This window comes from Corapipo altera, unplaced genomic scaffold (assembly GCF_003945725.1).
Source record: "Corapipo altera isolate COAL_440 unplaced genomic scaffold, ASM394572v1 119, whole genome shotgun sequence".
NCBI classification, from domain to species: domain Eukaryota; kingdom Metazoa; phylum Chordata; class Aves; order Passeriformes; family Pipridae; genus Corapipo; species Corapipo altera.
This window is the reverse complement of record NW_020884985.1, coordinates 647022-665586: the sequence shown is the minus strand read 5'-3', so window position 1 is coordinate 665586 and position 18565 is coordinate 647022. Positions and strand designations below refer to the sequence as shown.

Genomic DNA, 18565 nt, shown 5'->3' with positions numbered 1-18565 from the left:
TGATGAGGAGCTTAAAAACCACAAGAACCAATTTTTAAGTAATTGCAGTGTATGAGTAACTCAGATTTAACACAAAATGAAAATTTTGGTGTAATTTTTGGTTTGGGAAACATTTTCAGTTATTCCTAAAAGTGTGACAAGTCTCTGTTTCCACACATTTGCCATAGGAAGCAGCACTTGCCTCTGTTTTTCTGCCTCAGCTAGCTAGAGAGGTTTTGCAGTGGCCATATCTTAAAAGAAGGAAAAGAAATTAATTGTTCTGTGTCATGCAATAAATGCCAGTGAGCCAATCTGCTTCCAAGGCTCTCTGTCCATTTGATATTCAAGTAATGCTAAATTTGCAATTCTGACGTGTTCTTCTAAAACTAGTCAACAGATTTTGGGCCTACAATACTTTTCAGATTTTCTTCCCATTTAGTCCACAGATGACCCCCTCAGCTTTGTTGGTTTATCACCTAACACAACTGCAGCTGAAAAGACAGTTCAGCTGACAGCCTAGGGGAATCCCACTGCCTCTGTGTCTGCTTGCTGCCACTTATTCAAGCAAGACTGCCAGGAAGCACTTGTCTGAGCTCATAATTGTGAATGAAATATTTGATCTAGAGTAACAGCACAATTCAATTAGTGTTTTAACCAAGTGTGACCATACATGTTGTTTAGGCAGCTCTCTGAGTATTTTCAATTATGCTTTGTAATGAGAAATTAGGACAAAGCAGTGATAAACTAGGAGCACTGAATTTTTTGCATGACTGTTCCTTTAATGGCTTCAAGCAAAAGGAAAAATAAAGTTTCTTTCCTCTGTTCTGAGAGAGTCATGACACTTACCTGGGCATACACACAATTTTATAAGAATTAAATGGTGTGTTTTCCTACTGAAATTTGTAAATTTTATCCCCATATGGGACAGCACAAGATTTTGTGCATTTAGAAGCAAATGATCAGTTTGCAGACATCTAGAGAACAAAGTATTTTCCATCTTGTCAAATATTAACTTTTTTATTTGTTCTAAAAACAGTAGGCTAAAATTCAGCAAGAAATAGTAAAAATATCACAACTGTAACATACAAAATCTCATTATGAAAAAAAATCCTGTACCAATTAAAATCTACAAAGTTTTGAAGAAAAGTATCAAAACATTTTTCAATTCTGCAAAGAGTTTGGATGCATACACAAGAGTAGTCTCTTTAAATAAAAGTAAGCATAAGAAATAGATGTGCAAGCACGCAGTATTTTAAGCTCTAGGAGTAAACAGAATGTGCTTTCTATCAGAACTGTTGTATATATTCAAATACTGATCCCCAAGCTCTTATAGGAGTCTAACACTGGGAAATCAGATTAATAAAATGTGGAGCAACAAGGACACCTTGAGGACAGTTAGAAAAACGCAAAAATTTCTCTTCCACATTGATATGGGAGGATCTAGTTTCCTTGTAGGTCTAAATTCCTTGGAATTGCCACATGATGTAAACTATAAGCTTCTAAAAGTCTTTGGCAAAGTCCTACAAGTCCCACAAGTCCCACAGAGTATTATTAATGTAGAGCTTGGTCAGCACTCCTGAGATGATAGAATATGTGCTTACCAAGTAGGTTAACTTACTTGCTAATAGTTTTGAGGACAGACCTGTTCTTGGAACACACTAATCTTGCTGTTCTGAGTTGCTTTTCTCCTTGTTACAGAAGTAAAAAAAAATTCCTTCCCACTGCTCAGCATAGTATTACACTGTACATATTTTTAAAAAGAAAAGTATAAAAATCGTAAAAAGGTTTCTGAGGAAGTATTAAATGAAAATCTACACACAAATTAAACTTCCACAGTTCTTTGTCCCTCTCTACAAGTTTCAAGTATTCCTTTAAATTTGTACCTTTGAAAAAAATTATATAACTAAACGTTTTCAAATTTTAAAAAAAAAAAAGAGGTGGGAAGAGGAAGAAATCTTATACTTCTTATTTTGCTTAAGAATTTTTGCACTTGAAAAAGCATTTTTTTCTTTTTTTTAAGTACAGCTCTAAGTTAGAACTGGAGTTGTGGGGCCATTTGTAGAACTTTCTGTTCCCTTAGTGCTATCTGCAGCCTTAGAATCATCACATATTTCATGTGGCTCATTTTCCTCTGGTGTTGGTGGAGTAAGATCAATAGTGATCAAATCAGTTTCCTGATCTGTTTTTCCTACTTCACTGCAAAATTCAACTTTATCTTCCTGTCGGCTGTTCTTCTTTATTTGTCCATTCTGTGCAGGGTAGGTACTGGCAATGGTGTCATAGAGAAACTGGTAATGGTCCTTAAAGATAAAGCAAAGAAAGTTAGTGTGAATGGAATGCTCAGAGTCCAAGAATAAACCCATTCTTTCTCTGTTTTCTTGAATTTTAGAAATGTAGCATGTAGTTGGACATGCTAGACTGCATATGAAGCAGCCGGCACAGGTTTTGGCATGCAGAGTGTTGTTCCTATGGTTTGTTCCAATTTCATGTGCATGTAACGTCTCTGAAACAGCCTGCATTGGACATTCCAAGTTGTCACTCAGTAACCTCCTGGTTGATAAAGTACCAAAAATATGTTTTTTAGAGTACTTAAGTTGTAAACAACACATATTGTAAGGAATTTAGGAAAATCACTTAATAATATGCCCCATATTGACAACACTTAGGTCTGGTTTGTTAGTAAATGCACAGTGTATGCCACAGAGCCAGTTCCTCTGGAGTGGTTGAAAGAAAACAGACAGTGCAATGGAGTGAGCCTCCTAACTGCAGAATTCCAAGGACACTGCATGTACATCCCTGAAGAAACTGCAGGAACAGCAATTTATGCAATTTACAATTTCATACTATGGAAACTTTCCCAAAGGTGTTACAGAATTGCAGCTCTGGACATCTCACAGACTCCTTCTTTCCCACCAGTAAGGGTTGATGCCCAAATAGTGGTGAGTGGCTGTGAATGCTCTGGTTAGAATGAGGTTATGACCATGATAAGTAATCTCATATTTTTTTCTGTTAATTCATAAGATTTACTTACAAAGGTGGGGACCACTCCCAGCCTGGTGCGACGGAGAGCTTTTACTACTTGGAAAACATCTATTACTTCTTCTGTTTCTGCACTTTCCAGGAGGGTCATTAAAGCACAAAATACACCAGTCTGCTGTGATCCATCACTAGAAGACAATGCAAAATGTACATGTAAATTTACAACATAAAATCAGCACTTAAGGGGAAGACTGAAATTCAAAATTTCAGACTTATAGTCTCAACTATTGTTAGCAGGATTATCTTTTGGTTTAGATGTTATGCAAGTCTACTCCTGGAAGTGGTCCTAAAAAAGCAGACTTATATATTGAAGCGAGAAATGAACCTAAAAACTCTACTGGATCTTCCTTAGTGTGTGCTACAAGTGCACTCTGACATAGCATTTCACAGAAAACAGGACTGCCAGCCAAGAGCAGACAGCTCTTACCACCTATTCTGCACCCATGGGAAGTGTGCTTGCTTTTCACCACTATAATCCAAAAGGTCAAGCTTGAGCAATTCAAGGAATCTTCTAGGGAGAGCTGAATCTCCAGAAACAGGGAAAGGCTTGTGGAAAAAGGTAGGCATCCCAGAATTATGGTTACTATGTCTATGCAGAACTTAGAGCTAGTTGAACACATGTGCTGAATTTAGACCCACCGGCAGTGGATGACGAGTGGGACACTGCGGGTTCTCCTGTTGTCCTCAGTGACTTGCCTGGATGGAATTTTTTGTTTAACTTTCTCAATCATGCCGACTAAATCTTTGGGGGTTTCCGGAACATCAAAGCCACTCCACTTATGATACTGATACTGATACACCTTCTGTGTTTCTTTTGTCTGAAAAACAGCAGTGGAGATGTTGTCAATGTTCAGGTTAAAATAAAAATTCACATAGTACCTCTATTGCTGCTGATTTATGAAGGAAGAATTATATTCCTGAGGAACTGCAGAATGATGTGAGTTCTACCTCATTAATATGAGGTAGACATCCAGGCTTTGCTCAAAATACAAAACACAGTCTTTAGACTCCACTACCACCATCTCAGCAACTCACTAAATAGGAAACTTGAGCTAATTTGTCATGATTAACTTCTGGTCTGGAAGAGAAACTTGAGATGAGCTCAGCTGCTTAGAGCATAGTGCTAATAATGCCAAGGCTGTGGCTTTGATCCCTGTAGGGGCCATTCATTTAAAAGTTGGACTTGATGTTTCTTGTGGGTCCCTTCCAACTCAGAAGATTCTGTGATTCTGTGAAAAATATTTCTATTTCTTAGAGCAGGAGGTAACTGTAGTAGGAACTGTCCCTTCTCTTTCTTTAGGCTAAGTTTACAAATTTGTTTTCAAATTGAAAACTTCCTTTAAAACTTCCTTTTGGAATTTGCAAAGAAACTCCTACCTTCAGATGTGTAACATCAAATGCCCGTATGGTATAGCTTGGGCAATGGTTGACATCTGTCATTTGAACTTCTATGCCATCATGTGTTTGTTTTTCTTCTCCCCAGTACTGTGCACAGAGTTCCTAAAATGGATGAAAGTACAAGTCAGTGATTACCATTCAGATCTGCTCTTATTTTACCTTCCACACTCATTTACAGAATTTACTGACTTTAAAGCAGTAGGAGTTTCGTTGTATTTTAAAATATTCAAAATATATTTAAAATATAGCACCATGGACTCTTACCTCATTAGAATGTGAACTAAGTAGGTAAATAATAGAACAAATTATATTGGAAATACAAATTCCTCATCCTATGAAACATGCTTAACCACAGCAAGAGAATGAGAGAGTGCAGTGCAGTGTTTTCTTTGCATATACGTCAGTGTGAAGACGATGCCCCCACCTGATCTCCTTCTTTCAGCTCTGTCAGCATAACAATGACTTTGACTTTTCTTTGGAACACCATTTGCCAGAAGTCAGAAATAGTTTCCTGCAGTGGTCCCTGCGTTGCAATCATGGCTTTCGAACCCCAGTAACCCTACAAAAGAATTTTTTTCTCTTGAATTCGTTTGAAATGTAATTGTCAAATAATGGAACTTATTGTCATTTAAGGAATACACAGTGAAATAAATAAATGAATCATTTTGTTTAGAGGGAAAATACGCCTATCACAGTACACAGTGTTCTTACAGGAATTCTGCTGTTCAAGTGACATTAAACTCAATCCTCCTAACAAGAATATCACTTCCAGACTGACAACAAGGTATACTGATGCTGCAGTGGGTGAGACCTCACCCTGCTGTTTTCTGCAAAGTATATTTTTAAGGGCTAAAACATTCAATTCTACACAGCCATTTAGTTTTGCCACTAAGAAATTGTGTTTATACCACACAAAGTTGGTGGACCAGTCAGTTCACACTGAGTAACCTAAAAATAAAGATACATTTACCCTGAATAGGTATCCTAACTGTGCAGAATTTCAAAGTATTCAGATAAATGGAACTTAGATAGTAATTCCATTAAAATCCATTATTTCATTAGTGACCAATATCTACTCTCCTTCTTTGGATGTATAATGATACCAAAAAACTGATGGCTCTAATTTTAACTAATAGGATTTGGTACATCTGAATAACTATACTCATATTTCACTAGCAGGGAAAATATTAATATCTTTCAACTTGTAGGCAGATGCCCACTAATAGAAATACATGTTATCGTGAGGCCAGTCTGAAGACTAGTGGTTTTGAACATAGATGGATTTGCCATCAATATCAGATCTTTCTCCCTTATTCAAGTAATTCCTATACTATTTTGAAGCCAACAAGAGAGCAGGAGCTCAAGCTAGAATATAGTTTTAGCTGAAAGCTTGTGAAATACTTATAGTGGATCCTCTAAATACATACAGTTATGAAGGAAGCATTGATGTATTTGCTTGATTCTTCACAGTCGCTGTCCTCATCTGAGGAATCATCTGAATCATGTTCACCCTCCTTATTGCATTCGTCTTCGTGCCTGATTGGCACTCGGTTAAAGTCATCTGCATGAGACAAAGTGTCACTCTCACAGCACACAGCCCCTCAGGTATGGCATTAGTGGGGCAGGGAGGGGAACAGGAAAAGGCCAGTCCTTTCACAACAGACTGCAGAACTGCCTTGTTTGAAACAAACATTCCAAATAATTCACAGGTCAAAAACTTGTCTCTCCTTTTTTAAAAGACTCTGAGAAGTTTTTAATTTTACAGTTTGAGAAAACTAATCAAATACCACTCTGTAAGGTAATTTGTTCTTATAGAAGATAACAGCTAAAATAAGGGAGGGTTCATGGAAATACTTACATGGAATTACATTAGCATTCCTATTTTTGCTTCTATTTTCCTCACGATTCCCAGTGTTCTGCGTCCGCCACCCCTTATAGGAAGGTAATCGCTAAAAAAAGAGTATGGTATTATGCTTGAATAAAATAGTTCCTGAGATCATTGCCTCCCCTCAACACTCACACCCTGCCTTTACCTCACAGTGCTCCACTCCTTACTTTAATTCTTTAAACTTTGGTCACAACTTAACTGCAGTTTAAAAATACCTGCTACACTGTGTACTATAGCACAGGGCATCATGCACACAGACACAAGTAATTATTCTGTGATCTCCAACTTTGTTAAAAATATCAACACCAAAAGCAGAAATAAAATATCCTTAATGTACAGCTTTTTTTCATGGAGGTAAAGAAACTCTTTCTGTGCTAGAGAAATAAAATAGCACCAAAGTGATCTATTACATACAGTATCTCAATCTCATGACTATCGTGCAAGGTGCCTTCTGACATAAGTGGGAAGTAAGGGCAACTCGAGTGTAATGCTTATTTACCTGAAATTCTGCCTCCAGCAGAGAAGGATCACTCGGATGGTCTTTTCTTTTCAGATTGTTAAGGTAGGAATGCAGCTCAGAGAGACTGACCTCTGTTTCTCCATACTGATTGTATTCCACGAGTGCTTGATGAATAAGGATGTACTGTGACTGGTGTTTCCCATTTGCAGAGTTTAAACATGAAATTATTAAAGAGCAAAAAAAAAAGTCAGATCACTTTTTAAAACCATTCTAAGGAACTATTACTCCCATGGTATCATTAGTGTTAATAATATTAAGCATTAACATTAAATAGGCATTAAATTCAAGTATTAAATACAGGTATTAAAACTGTAAAATACTTAAATAAGTAAAAAACATACTTCACATCAGACCACAACTTCTAGTGTACTCTCAACTCAACTGAAAATTGCACTTAGGCAGACAGTTTTTAGAATTTGAAAATTAAGTTTGACTCTGCAATCCCAATTTTGTGTTTGTGAATTCCATGCCAAAAGAGGGATTATCAAATCTAAGTTGGTTTTGGTGCTCTTTTCTAGACTCTAAACTTAAAAGTTGAAGTTTCTAAAATTGAAAAGTTATCCTGGAAGCTCTTCTCTCTATTAATATTTTCCGGAGCTACATTTTCTACGAACAGCTTCAACTGAACTGTAGCAGCACCCAAGACTAAGCAGTGCACTTCTGAGAAATACTGATGAGGCCCTAGCAATGGAGAGTTTTAAGTGACAGGAATTTTAGTGACATACCTCTACTTGAACCATGAGGCATCGCTGCCGACGCAGCTTCACAACGTAGCCATAAACATCCACTCTGCCTTCTGCATCCAGCCCCTCCAGCATGGCATCGATTCCTATATATGTCCCAGTGCGCCCAACACCAGCACTGCAAAGCACAAAGGGATTTGTTTATTGACAGGGAATGGCACCCCCGGTCCCACTCTGAGGGGAGCAGCCCCTGAGAGAGGGAAAGTGAAAAAGTGTAACAACAGAATTCAACGCAACTGAACACAGTTCTTGCTGTAAATAACTGGCAATACAAAGAGTGATGAGTTTGTATTTTTAGTATCTTTTAATGAAAACAAGGCAAATATTGCCAAATGTGATGCTTATAGCCAGAGTAGCCCACCACTGGCTGTTTTCCAAAAGTCTGTGTATCCTCACATTTTACCTACCTGAATATCCTTAATATCCTTCAGAAAACAGGCCTCCTTGTGACTCTTTGGCTGCCTCATTTTCAAGTATTCAAGCCACAAAATTTGGGATCAGACACATTTGCCACCTCCCTTTTTTAAATATCTTCATTTCATTTTTATTTAACATTAAAATTTTTTTTAAAGAATAATATATATTTACCTGCAATGAACTACTATTGGGCCACTAAAAAAGTTGCTGAGAGCATTAACTCGGCGTCGGAGTTTGAGAAGGAGATGTGGATCCTCAGGGACTCCATGGTCTGGCCAGCTTGTGAACTGAATATGAGTGACATCTCTTCCAGCTGTCCTTTCTCTTCCCTAGAAAAAGTGAAGTGTGGGGTTTTAATATCTCTCTCTATATATATGTGTGTACATAAGTCCAAGTAACTAGAGTAAAGCTTAAAGCGTGTGAAGTCTTGAGTCCTACTTTGATATGTCACTGCTAGACTAAAAGAGGACATAGATTTTGATAACCATGATTATAAAACAAAATGAGAAAAACATCTCAGTGACATTCTTTTACTGGCTAAGATTTAGTATGGCTATATGAGCATTTCCCCAGTAATGAACCTCCAAATTCTTACTCAAAGTTGAATTACCCAGTTGTGGCAGAGTTATTCATACAGTTATTTGCCATTGTTTCAGTAATTATCTATCACTATTCTACCAGAACTGCAGAAGTCTCCACTTTCTTGCCAGGTACCACTCTCAAATTCCACAACAAGTATTCATTTTCTCTATATAAATATGATGTCAGCTGAACAAAGGGCAGACAGGTCTAAAAATATCAACCGCCAACCTGCTGCAGTCTCTCATTTCTAATGTCAGATTGCTCAAGTGATGGAGCAATGTGTTTGTTAATAGTTAATTCTTAACATCCTGATATTCTCACTGACTTCGCACTACGTTACAACTTTCTTTTAATCAGACCACTTCCTGAGTAAATTTTAATGCAACATGAGACAGCAGAATAGGAATTTCCAGCTGTAATCATGGATAAAGATGGGTGGAGTCTGTTCCCTTCGCTGAAGATCTGTCAGCAGATTTACTCTTTGAATCTTAACGCTTTTAGCTATGACTTATGCTCCATTTATCCTCATTGAAACAGTTTTCAAAGGGCCTGAGACTGAGCATTTGGCTTCAGATAGCAAATTTTGTTCTCAATTACACATAGAGCAACTAACATGATTTCAGCTGTATAAAAGGTAGAAATTAACCAGCCTTAATGATTCTACACATAGATAAATGGTAATTTTAAAATACTTATGCTTATAAATGCACTTGGGAATTTGTGATTGTCCCCCCGCACAATTAACATGAGAGTAGATGATGGTGATCTGTGAGTCACATTGATTTTAGTTGCAGACGGTTATGCCGGGATACACATAAACCAGCAAAACTTCTGTGTTACAGAACAAACTAGCATCTAAGGAAACCACAGTGTACATATTAATTTTTTTACTACTTAGCATATTAGTAGTTTCATCTTAAATGTAGATTCTAGAAAATTAAGGAAAATACATTTTGAAGTTGGGAAATACATATCTAACTCATATTTCTTGCAAGGAATGACACCCACACCTAAGAAGTTTTCTTGGAAGCTATATGTTGCTTAGGAAAATACAGCAGAGCATCTTCCACAGATATCTAACTCTTGTCTCTTAAAAGTACAAGCTCCAAACAGACACTCCAGTTCCAGTCAGTCTCACACTTTTGAATCAACTTACATTTGTGATGTGTAGTTTCTGAATGACATAGTCTGGACATGTTTTACTTTCACTGATCTTCACAATGATGTCCCCATATGTTGCAGATCCATTCTCCATTGATGGCCAGTACTGGGCACACTTGTTCTATGAAGATATGAAGTTAGGTGAGCAGCACGACAGCAAAGTGGCAGAGAGCTGAGAGCTAGAAAAAAGTCTCATTTATAATAAATGGAAGCTCAGTATAGTTTTTCCAACTTCTCACAGGTCTCATCCTCTCCTGAAAAGGCTGGCACAGCTTAGACAAATAATTCCAAATATCCAGAAATTCAGGTCTCTGACCTGAAGTTTATGGTCATGGAATTTAATTTCAGATGTAAAGTGGGGGGGAAAAAAATCCTGTACACTAGTTGAAAAAGTGAACAGCAACTGCTGCTGGTGCCTGATGGCTGTAGAAACATTTTTGCAGCTACTTCCATGGCTTCTTTTCAGTCTTCAGTGAGGGATGTTGCTCTTGCCTGCCTATAACATCAACTTGGGTGTGCTGTAAATCTGCATGCTGCCAACATCTTTAAAAGCAGTTAAAACAGCAGATCCCCTTCTTCCTGCTGTATCTGGAATAAGGAACAAAAGCAAGCCAGAAGCACCCAACCTTCCAGTTAAATAAGGGGCAAAGACAACAGGTGAAAAATATTCTATTTAGGATTTACGGAGGACATTGCCAGGATGTCAGAATAGACAGAAGAAAAATACTAACCATACCTTTTATGACAGTTCTGTGAGGAGCTACAGTTCTACCATGAGCCCTTTTCTGGGTTAATTAATTGTAATTTAGAGGCTCACCCTCTGCTACTTACAGATGTGACTAAAGTGATATTTTCTGATAAGAGTGGTAATTCATAATGCAACACTGTTTTGTCATGCTTTCCAATACAGGTTCTGCCACAACAACAGAACAGCAAAGAATGAAAACAAAGTACTAAGAAGAAAATGTAATTCAGCACAGTACAGAAACCCACTCTGTTTTCAGACAAAAGAAGGACAGAAAGATAGACAGAAGGATAGAAGGATGGATGTTTCTCACCCTCTTTCCTTCCTCACAGCGAGTCACCATGACAATAATTGTTGCCTTCTGTTCCCAGATCATTCTCCAGAAATCATCTGTGGTTTCATCCTTGGGGCCTAGCAGGAGATATTTTAAGAGACTTTTTCAGAGTGTAGCCCCATGAAAACACACTTGCCTTCTTGACATGCTTAGCCATGCAGTCTGAAAAGCTAAGCAATCACACAAATAAGAGCCACACACTTGATTTCATTATGGCTCATATGTATCTTTAGTGCATAGCTATGAAATCTGAAAACTTTTAGTGTTAAATTATACAACATGAGAAATCTGCCTTTGAAGTAAAATTTGTTAATCTTCACAGAATTCCCTAAGCAAAAACTCATTGACAAATATTTCATATTACATTTCAAAATTTCAAATTTTCATTTTTTCCTTTAAATTTACAAACAGGCTTTTACTACTCTAAAATAAATGGGTGAATAAAAAAAGCATATTCTTTTAAGGTTAAAAATTACCTTGTGCAGCAATGTATTTTCTTGGTTCTTTGAAGCCCTATAAAAAGTACATTGTTATCAACCTTTAGAAAGCAAGCATGAACAGTCAAAGATTTTCAGCTTTAAAAAACAAATTCAATATACAACAGTTCAAAAATACTGAATACATTACAAAGGTGGAAAAAACTGAAATGGAAATCCTTAAAGGTGTTGATGCATTAAATGTACTGACTATAGGATTTCTTCAATAGTGTCTAAGATTTTTTTCAGTCAAAGTCACTCACATCAATATAACTTGCATTGATATAGTCCGATCCTGGATCTCCTGGGATCTCTGAGAGCTCAACACGGTTATGGTCATCTATTTAAATAATTAAAAAAAATAAATTATATTATCTCAAGGCAGTGAGAAATCAAATATTTATAAAATGCACAGAAATTATAGCAAATACTCACATGGAAGAATATCAATGTAACGGTTTTTGTTCTGATTATGGTTCTTTTTGGCCTCCTTTATAGAAAATTTACTGAAAACTCTAGGAATACTCTGTAAAATACAATTTTTCTTTTATTAAATAAGTGTATATTTTAAATAGCTTCTACTTACAGTCAAATGTATATGGAAATAAGTTGGTATTACTAAATCTGAAAGATAACATTCTACTTTATACAATATTACTTCATATATTTCTTATATCTGAAGTAGAAAAAATTTCTTTCCCTCAATATAGATTATATATATCTCCACAATTATATATTATTTATATCCTCATGGCTATGCAGTAAGAGTATTAAACATATGCATTAAAAAGTACTTTAGAATGAGAAGTATTTAGACTGCTTATTTTATATTTTTGCTGAAAAACACTTTCAGGAAAAAAAAGTACTGTCATCTTACAATGAGGAGAGATTGGTAGCAAAATTAACTGAGGCCTATTTGACCTTAGATGAGAATTTGCTCAATTTTCGAGATTATTTATTTATTTCTAACTAGTACTTCAAACACGCTCCCAAACAGAATTTTTCCAGCCACCTGGCTAAAAATCTGTGGTATATATTGAGCCAAGGACAAACCTGAAATTCATCCAAGAAAAGCCTTCCTTCATCTGCAATCTTCCTCTTGTATGTGTCCAGTAATTGCTCTGAAGGTATTGGTTCTATGTTGAGAAGTTGCCTCTCATCATCTTTAACTGTGTCAACAAGTTGAACATTTATTGTTACTGATATTGAAAATGTACATCACATTTCAGTAAATGTGATTTTTGCATTGTCAGGTGAATTAACAGAAGGACAAGCTTCTTTGTTTTAATGGTATATTTATTTTTTTAAAAACTGTTGTTGCCTGAGCCCGCTGTGAGAAGATAGGCCATGGGAATAACAGAACTTTTCCAGCTCTGCTGCCTGACTGGAGACACCTCTGGAGGAGGCCTCGTGCAGGGACACTGCACCAACAGTGCTTTTGTACCAAGTGCCGACTGTCACGTTCAGGTCACACCCACAGCCCTAAGGCCACAAGAGTTACACAGCCTTGCCTTCTACTTCACTTCTGATCAGTTATTGCCAGTGGTACAGGGAAATACTGTGCAAACAACCTACAAATGCAATGCATTGCCTAATTTTCCAAATTTCCTCCAATTTATTCTCTGAGTTGCAATTATCTGTTATATCCTCTCAAATGACAAAGTAACGATTGAATAAGTTTTAACACCTCCTATTAGACATTTATAAATTTTTTATTTACATTGAAAAGTTGTATTTTTTAGTAACCATGTATGTAAGCTAATGGATTTGAATCTCAACACAGTATGTCATATAGTTAGTTTCTGTTCATTTAAGTGTTCTAAATATTTTTTTCTTTAAGCTTTCTGGTATTGACTGATCCTGTCTTTCCTTAAAGGCTTTGAAATCTTGTGCAAAAAGTTGCATAAAATGTTTGGTTTCAGATTTGGGATTTGAAAGCCTTCAAAATTTTTCAGTAAAAAACAACTGGCTAATGTTTAATTTCTTGTTTTGAAAAAGGCACACAGAAAAGGGAAATTCTGGTTGAAGCTCTATTTGATTCTGGGCTTAGTCTTAGTATTAAAAACACCACAAACATTGTCTGGGATAATAAAATTGGGTTTGTAATGAAATACTAACTAAGAATTTTTCAAATACTGACAATCTTTCAGTTCATTAAGGTATATATACTTGTCCTACAAATTTACTGAAGTATTTTTTCCTCCATATAAGGTGTTATCATGTTGATATCTGTAATGTATGTATACAACCCAGAATGTCAACAGTCCAAAGGTGCCAGCAAGACCTGAAACTAATTTTATTTCCACTTGCTAAATATATAAAGACTCACCTGCAACAAGGTTCACGTCTTCAGAAGAATTGCTGTAAGAAGCAAAAGTATCTGTAAACACTTTGACTAGTAAGACATATGTATGATAATGAGTTAAATAAAATCAGTTTTGTATGTGAACACCAAGGCTGTTCTTAGCCAGCAAACTGCATTACCAGCTCTCTGTGAAACAAGAGTGCAACAGCTGGGACTAAGCAGAGGTGTTTGGGATCCTTGTCTTCCTACCCTGAGCACTATTGAGGGGGAGAAACAAGGGGACCATATCAAAAACCTTTGCCACTTGCATAATTTTGTCCATATCACCTACTGCAAACTCATCTTTAATTCCTTCACTGGAGTGGCCGCCCACACCATCCTTATTTCTCTTGTTTGCGATAGAAAACCAACACGTGCATAAAATATAATGAAGTTTAGATGCTAAGCAGCCAAACCCAAGTCAGACTCTTTGGAGCTGTACAAGCAAAAGCAGTTTTGCTTCCCTAAGCATAGAAATTTGCTTCTGAGCAAGAGCAGCTCCCTATCCTGCTAAGGGGAAGAGCGGGGAGGGGAAAGGGGCTGGAAGAGATGAGACACCAAGTTCTGTTGTTGCCAGAGGGCTGAAAGGTTTCAGAAGAAGTTGCCCAAACTCTTCTGTCTCTACCAGCAGCACATGCCCCCCCCCACGTTGCACCACCTCCCCTCACAGCAATAGCAGCAGTCAGCCCAGCTCGCCAGGGCTCTGGCACAGGCACTGGGGAAGGCAATGGCCACTCCTCCATCACCATGCACTGTCCTACAGAACTGCTGAGTCATCTGGAGATTACTGTAATAAACAAAGTCTCTTTTATATAATGTTTGGGGTGAACAAGCACTGGAATAACTTCCATAAAGTGTGTATTATTTTCATTACTTTTGATTTAAATCATGAAGGAAACATTTTCCAGGTATTTCTGAATATTTTTTCACAAAAGTAGGGATAAGACATTTTATTCTAGCAGACCAGTTCTTCTGTGCCTTGAACAAGGGTATAGCAGAAAGATTGTATATCTATTTCATTGTGTTGTCAGACAAACACCAAAAAATGAGCTTCTTTTGAAACAATTAAAAGGTAAAAGGATATCTTTTCCCATTATTAATAAAACATCAAACTTGCAACATTTTTCCACTATCCACTGAGAAATCTTATGAAAAAACCCAGAAAGCCCCTCGCCCACATTTTTGAAAGAAACATGAACCTTACCTAAGTTTTTTTTGGTGAAGATCATAGATTTTGTACAGAACCAGTAGTAAAGCAATTGATGTCACAATGATCAAGAATGCCAAGAATATAATCAGGGCTTTAGAATTGTCTGGTAACAGAAAAAGAATATATTTTTATTATTTTCATTCCTTTTTTTTTATCTGTATACTTCCTAGAACCAGGGCTCATTTATTTTTTTTTTCATTTGTTTTGGTTTGTTTTGGTTTGTTTTGGTTTTGGTTTTATTTTGAGAAAGGAACTAAACAATTACTTTTATGTGTTTGGTTTAAGTTTACTATTCCAAAATAGAGAAGGGAATTTTATTTCTTCATTTCTTCATTTTATTTCTTCATTAAATTTCTGTTACAATTAAGTCTCTTCATTCTTTATTTCCCTTTAAACTCCCCATGTCCACCTGTTAAAATGCTACAACTCACTAGTTCATCATTACCACACTTGTCTCCTGCTCTGTGTGACCTGTACACCCGAGCAGTGGAGCTCTCACTTGCTCTTGACCTGAACATTGGGAATCTCTGCCAAGCCACAGATGTTCAGCTCTTGAAATGCAGGATCTGAACACAGGAAAGTAATCTTAAACTGAATAATTTAAGCTGGAGAAATTAATTTCTACTTGCATTTGAATGTTTCCTGAAGAAACCACAGCTGTGTAATAATTCTGAATTATGATCAATGACTTGACAACGTGATCTGTTATATTAATACTTAATTAAGATAATATTTTTAAATGCAGATCAACTATGAACTATAAAACAGGCAGTTTGGATTTTTAATTAGGAGCAATTTAATGGAATTTACAATTTACATTATTTGTATTATGCTAAGGTCTAAAGGTAAAAAGGCTGTACACATTTACTTACATCTGGTTTTTATACTCCCCCGTACTGCCTCCCCTCTACGTACGTTGTTAAACACTGAGATCTGTATGCAGTGGGTGAGAATAATAGACATGTTAAGGTACAAAAAGAAAAAATTTCTGCATACAATTTATTTTGAAAATAAAGCACAATGGATATTGAAATTCATCCATCTATTTTCAATTAATCAATCTCATTGGCAGCAGCATCTGCTATATCTCTGTATAGCCATTTATAGTGCAGCTCAGGTTTCTACCCAAGTTAGAGCTAGATCTAGATCCAAAAATATGGAGATGACAGGAAAAAAATTTAGCAAAACAGGAAACACATCTTACAAAATCAAAATCAGATGCACCTCAAGGAAAAATCAACTTTATCTCTTATCAGATCTCTCAAACCTAAAAAATAACCATGCAATATATAAAAAACCACTCATTTGCTTCAACAGTACATATACAAATAGTCAACTGAATTTGATATTTTTAATACAAATTTCTGTATAGGAAATAATTAATAGAAGTTTAATTCAATAAGCTGGTTTCTTGCATCATTAAATTTGAGTACTTTAATTGGTGTTAAAATACTAACTATGTTTTGCTGTGTTTATGCTTTGGCATATATTTAACACTTTTAAATTTCCCTAATAGAAATTCCTATCAGATCTAAAAGGCACTTTGTAGTTTGTACGTCAAATATTTCACATTGGTTTTTTTGAGTCTTCTATAACTTGACCCAGGGTCCTTTCATTACCAGCAAAGGTCATAAGGTTTTCTTTGTTTTTCCAGTAAGAATTGGGCAAAACAAGTGCAAAGCAAAAGCCAGAGTTTAGAGACAGAGAAGCAAATTCCTTCTGTAAGGAAAACTGCTCGCTGCATGTGATGTACAAGAAGCTTACAAGAATGCAGAGGTCTTGTGATATTAGGTCAATGCAAGGATCTTTTGCTCCTATGGGACCTCATCTTTATTTTCCAAATATAAAGCTCTCTGAGCAGAATCTGTCAGGAAACTGCTGACAAAATCTTGGAATAAAACCGAGAGTACTCAAGTTCTCTGATACTGCATTTCTTCAGGTAAAAACAGAGACAAGAGGGAAGGATTGTGGGAAATGAGTGAAACTGATTCCTAAGAGTAATAAAACTCCATCATTCATACTGGTTACTTTCTTGCCTAAACTTTACTGAGAGGAGCTATCAGGATATAAAAAATATTCCTACTGGCCACAAAAAGGGAATCACACAAGATCATTGGTTTTGCAAGCAACAAACCCCAAAAGAGTGAAATGTCTGACAGAATTAAAAATAGAAGGAGGCCTTCAGGAAAGCAAAGGTTTTGACATATTTTTGACATATTTTGTATGGAAACAAGGACTGGCTTGTAAGAGGATGATGTAAGAACATAGGAAAGAATCTGGACTGTTTTACATCAAAAATCTTCACAGTGAAAAAATCTGAAGTTTACTTCTGAGAAATTATCTCAAGACTTAAATCCCACATTTATACTCTGACTGAAATGACAGTCACATATTCATTAAATGAAATACGTTTTAAACACTATGATATCAGTCATACTGAAGAAACTATTTTAAACTTTTAGAAACCTAAAATTTCTCTCTTTTGCAAGTACAATCTATTCAGCTTGTATTTTTCTTGTTGTCAGAACCGATGTGGAACAGCACACAAGGAATTGCTTGATAGGCTAGGCACACATGCATTTTATTTCCAAAATAATAGGTATTTCTTTACATCTGTAGCCTACAGATCCATAGATTAACTCCTCTGCCACTATATTCGCCTTTTTTTCCTAAAATGAAGTATAATATGCTTCAACGATGAAAATGCTGCAGTATTTTATATATTTTAATATAAGCCTACTTACCTTAAATGTATAATTTGTCAAGTATGAAAGATCTCCTATTGTAAACTCACAATTCTCGCTTCTCTCATAGGTTTTTCCATTATTCTCCCAAGTCAATTCAAATATTGTTTGTGGTCCATACACTTTTTGATGTTTGCACTTAATTTGGACAGCATTATCAGCTGTCAACTTTGCTTCAACAGCAGTCACTTTCTCTGGTACTGTACACAAAAGAAGTGTTACTGGTACTATTCTCATAATTTCAAACCCAATATTTCACACTGTATGTGCTCACATCTGTTTATCTTCTCTCTTAATATAAATGTAATACATTTTCTTCCTTAAAAAATTCAGTCCTGATTTAACAAGATAAGTAAAATCAGTTTTGACTTAACCATAGGCTTATCTGAGCTGGAAAAGGTGTGAAGTGGAACTGAAAAGGCTGGGAAGATCAGAAGCCTACTGACAGTCAGGCTGCAAACACAGTATGATGGCAAATCTCTCTCTTCCACCTGACATCACTTTCTCATTTGAAGAACATGAGATGACAGACATAACAGGAGGACAAAGAGTTTTCCATGTGAGTATTCATTTCAAAACTTCTATAAATGAAATGTCATGCCAGGAGTTACTGGTGCGTTAAAGCTGGCGTAAAACCACAACAACTTTTTACTTTTTAATGACTCAGAATCTGTTAAGTCTAATCTGTGTTTTCTAATTCTAGTTTTGTATTTTGCAGCAAACATGTTTCAGACTGAGGGGCACAGCCCAAGGAACCTTTCACCGAGAGCTTATAAAACCTTTTAGAAAGTAAATAACCTTCTCCATAAGGCAGGCCCATTGGCCACATTTCAGGAGAACATCACCATGGAAATTTTCTTCAAAATAACTTCAACTTGCAAACTACTTGCAGCTACTTTTTTCTTCATATAAAGAGCTAAGAGGTGTGAGGCTTTACAAGCAGATCAAATATCTCATGTGGGTATTTTACTTGGCTCATTTTTAT

General features: G+C 36.2%; 1 protein-coding gene across 5 annotated transcripts in view; it reads right to left on the bottom strand.

Moving 5' to 3' along the window:
• Positions 1 to 984: 984 nt before the first annotated feature.
• Positions 985 to 18565, bottom strand: part of PTPRC (protein tyrosine phosphatase, receptor type C) — a 70911-nt gene continuing 53330 nt past the window's right edge. For all 5 annotated transcript variants that reach the window (XM_027666116.1, XM_027666115.1, XM_027666117.1 and 2 more), the window contains 20 exons: positions 17581 to 17780; positions 15709 to 15769; positions 14831 to 14939; positions 13612 to 13643; positions 12336 to 12451; positions 11718 to 11808; positions 11546 to 11622; positions 11283 to 11319; positions 10786 to 10883; positions 9723 to 9848; positions 8156 to 8313; positions 7550 to 7685; positions 6804 to 6953; positions 6275 to 6365; positions 5844 to 5977; positions 4841 to 4975; positions 4396 to 4518; positions 3658 to 3836; positions 3011 to 3146; positions 985 to 2279 (listed from right to left, as the gene is read on the bottom strand). In XM_027666116.1, the coding sequence (XP_027521917.1) occupies positions 2007 to 2279; positions 3011 to 3146; positions 3658 to 3836; positions 4396 to 4518; positions 4841 to 4975; positions 5844 to 5977; positions 6275 to 6365; positions 6804 to 6953; positions 7550 to 7685; positions 8156 to 8313; positions 9723 to 9848; positions 10786 to 10883; positions 11283 to 11319; positions 11546 to 11622; positions 11718 to 11808; positions 12336 to 12451; positions 13612 to 13643; positions 14831 to 14939; positions 15709 to 15769; positions 17581 to 17780 (2462 nt within the window). In that variant the 3' untranslated portion in view covers positions 985 to 2006. The remainder of the gene's footprint in view (positions 2280 to 3010; positions 3147 to 3657; positions 3837 to 4395; positions 4519 to 4840; positions 4976 to 5843; positions 5978 to 6274; positions 6366 to 6803; positions 6954 to 7549; positions 7686 to 8155; positions 8314 to 9722; positions 9849 to 10785; positions 10884 to 11282; positions 11320 to 11545; positions 11623 to 11717; positions 11809 to 12335; positions 12452 to 13611; positions 13644 to 14830; positions 14940 to 15708; positions 15770 to 17580; positions 17781 to 18565) is intronic.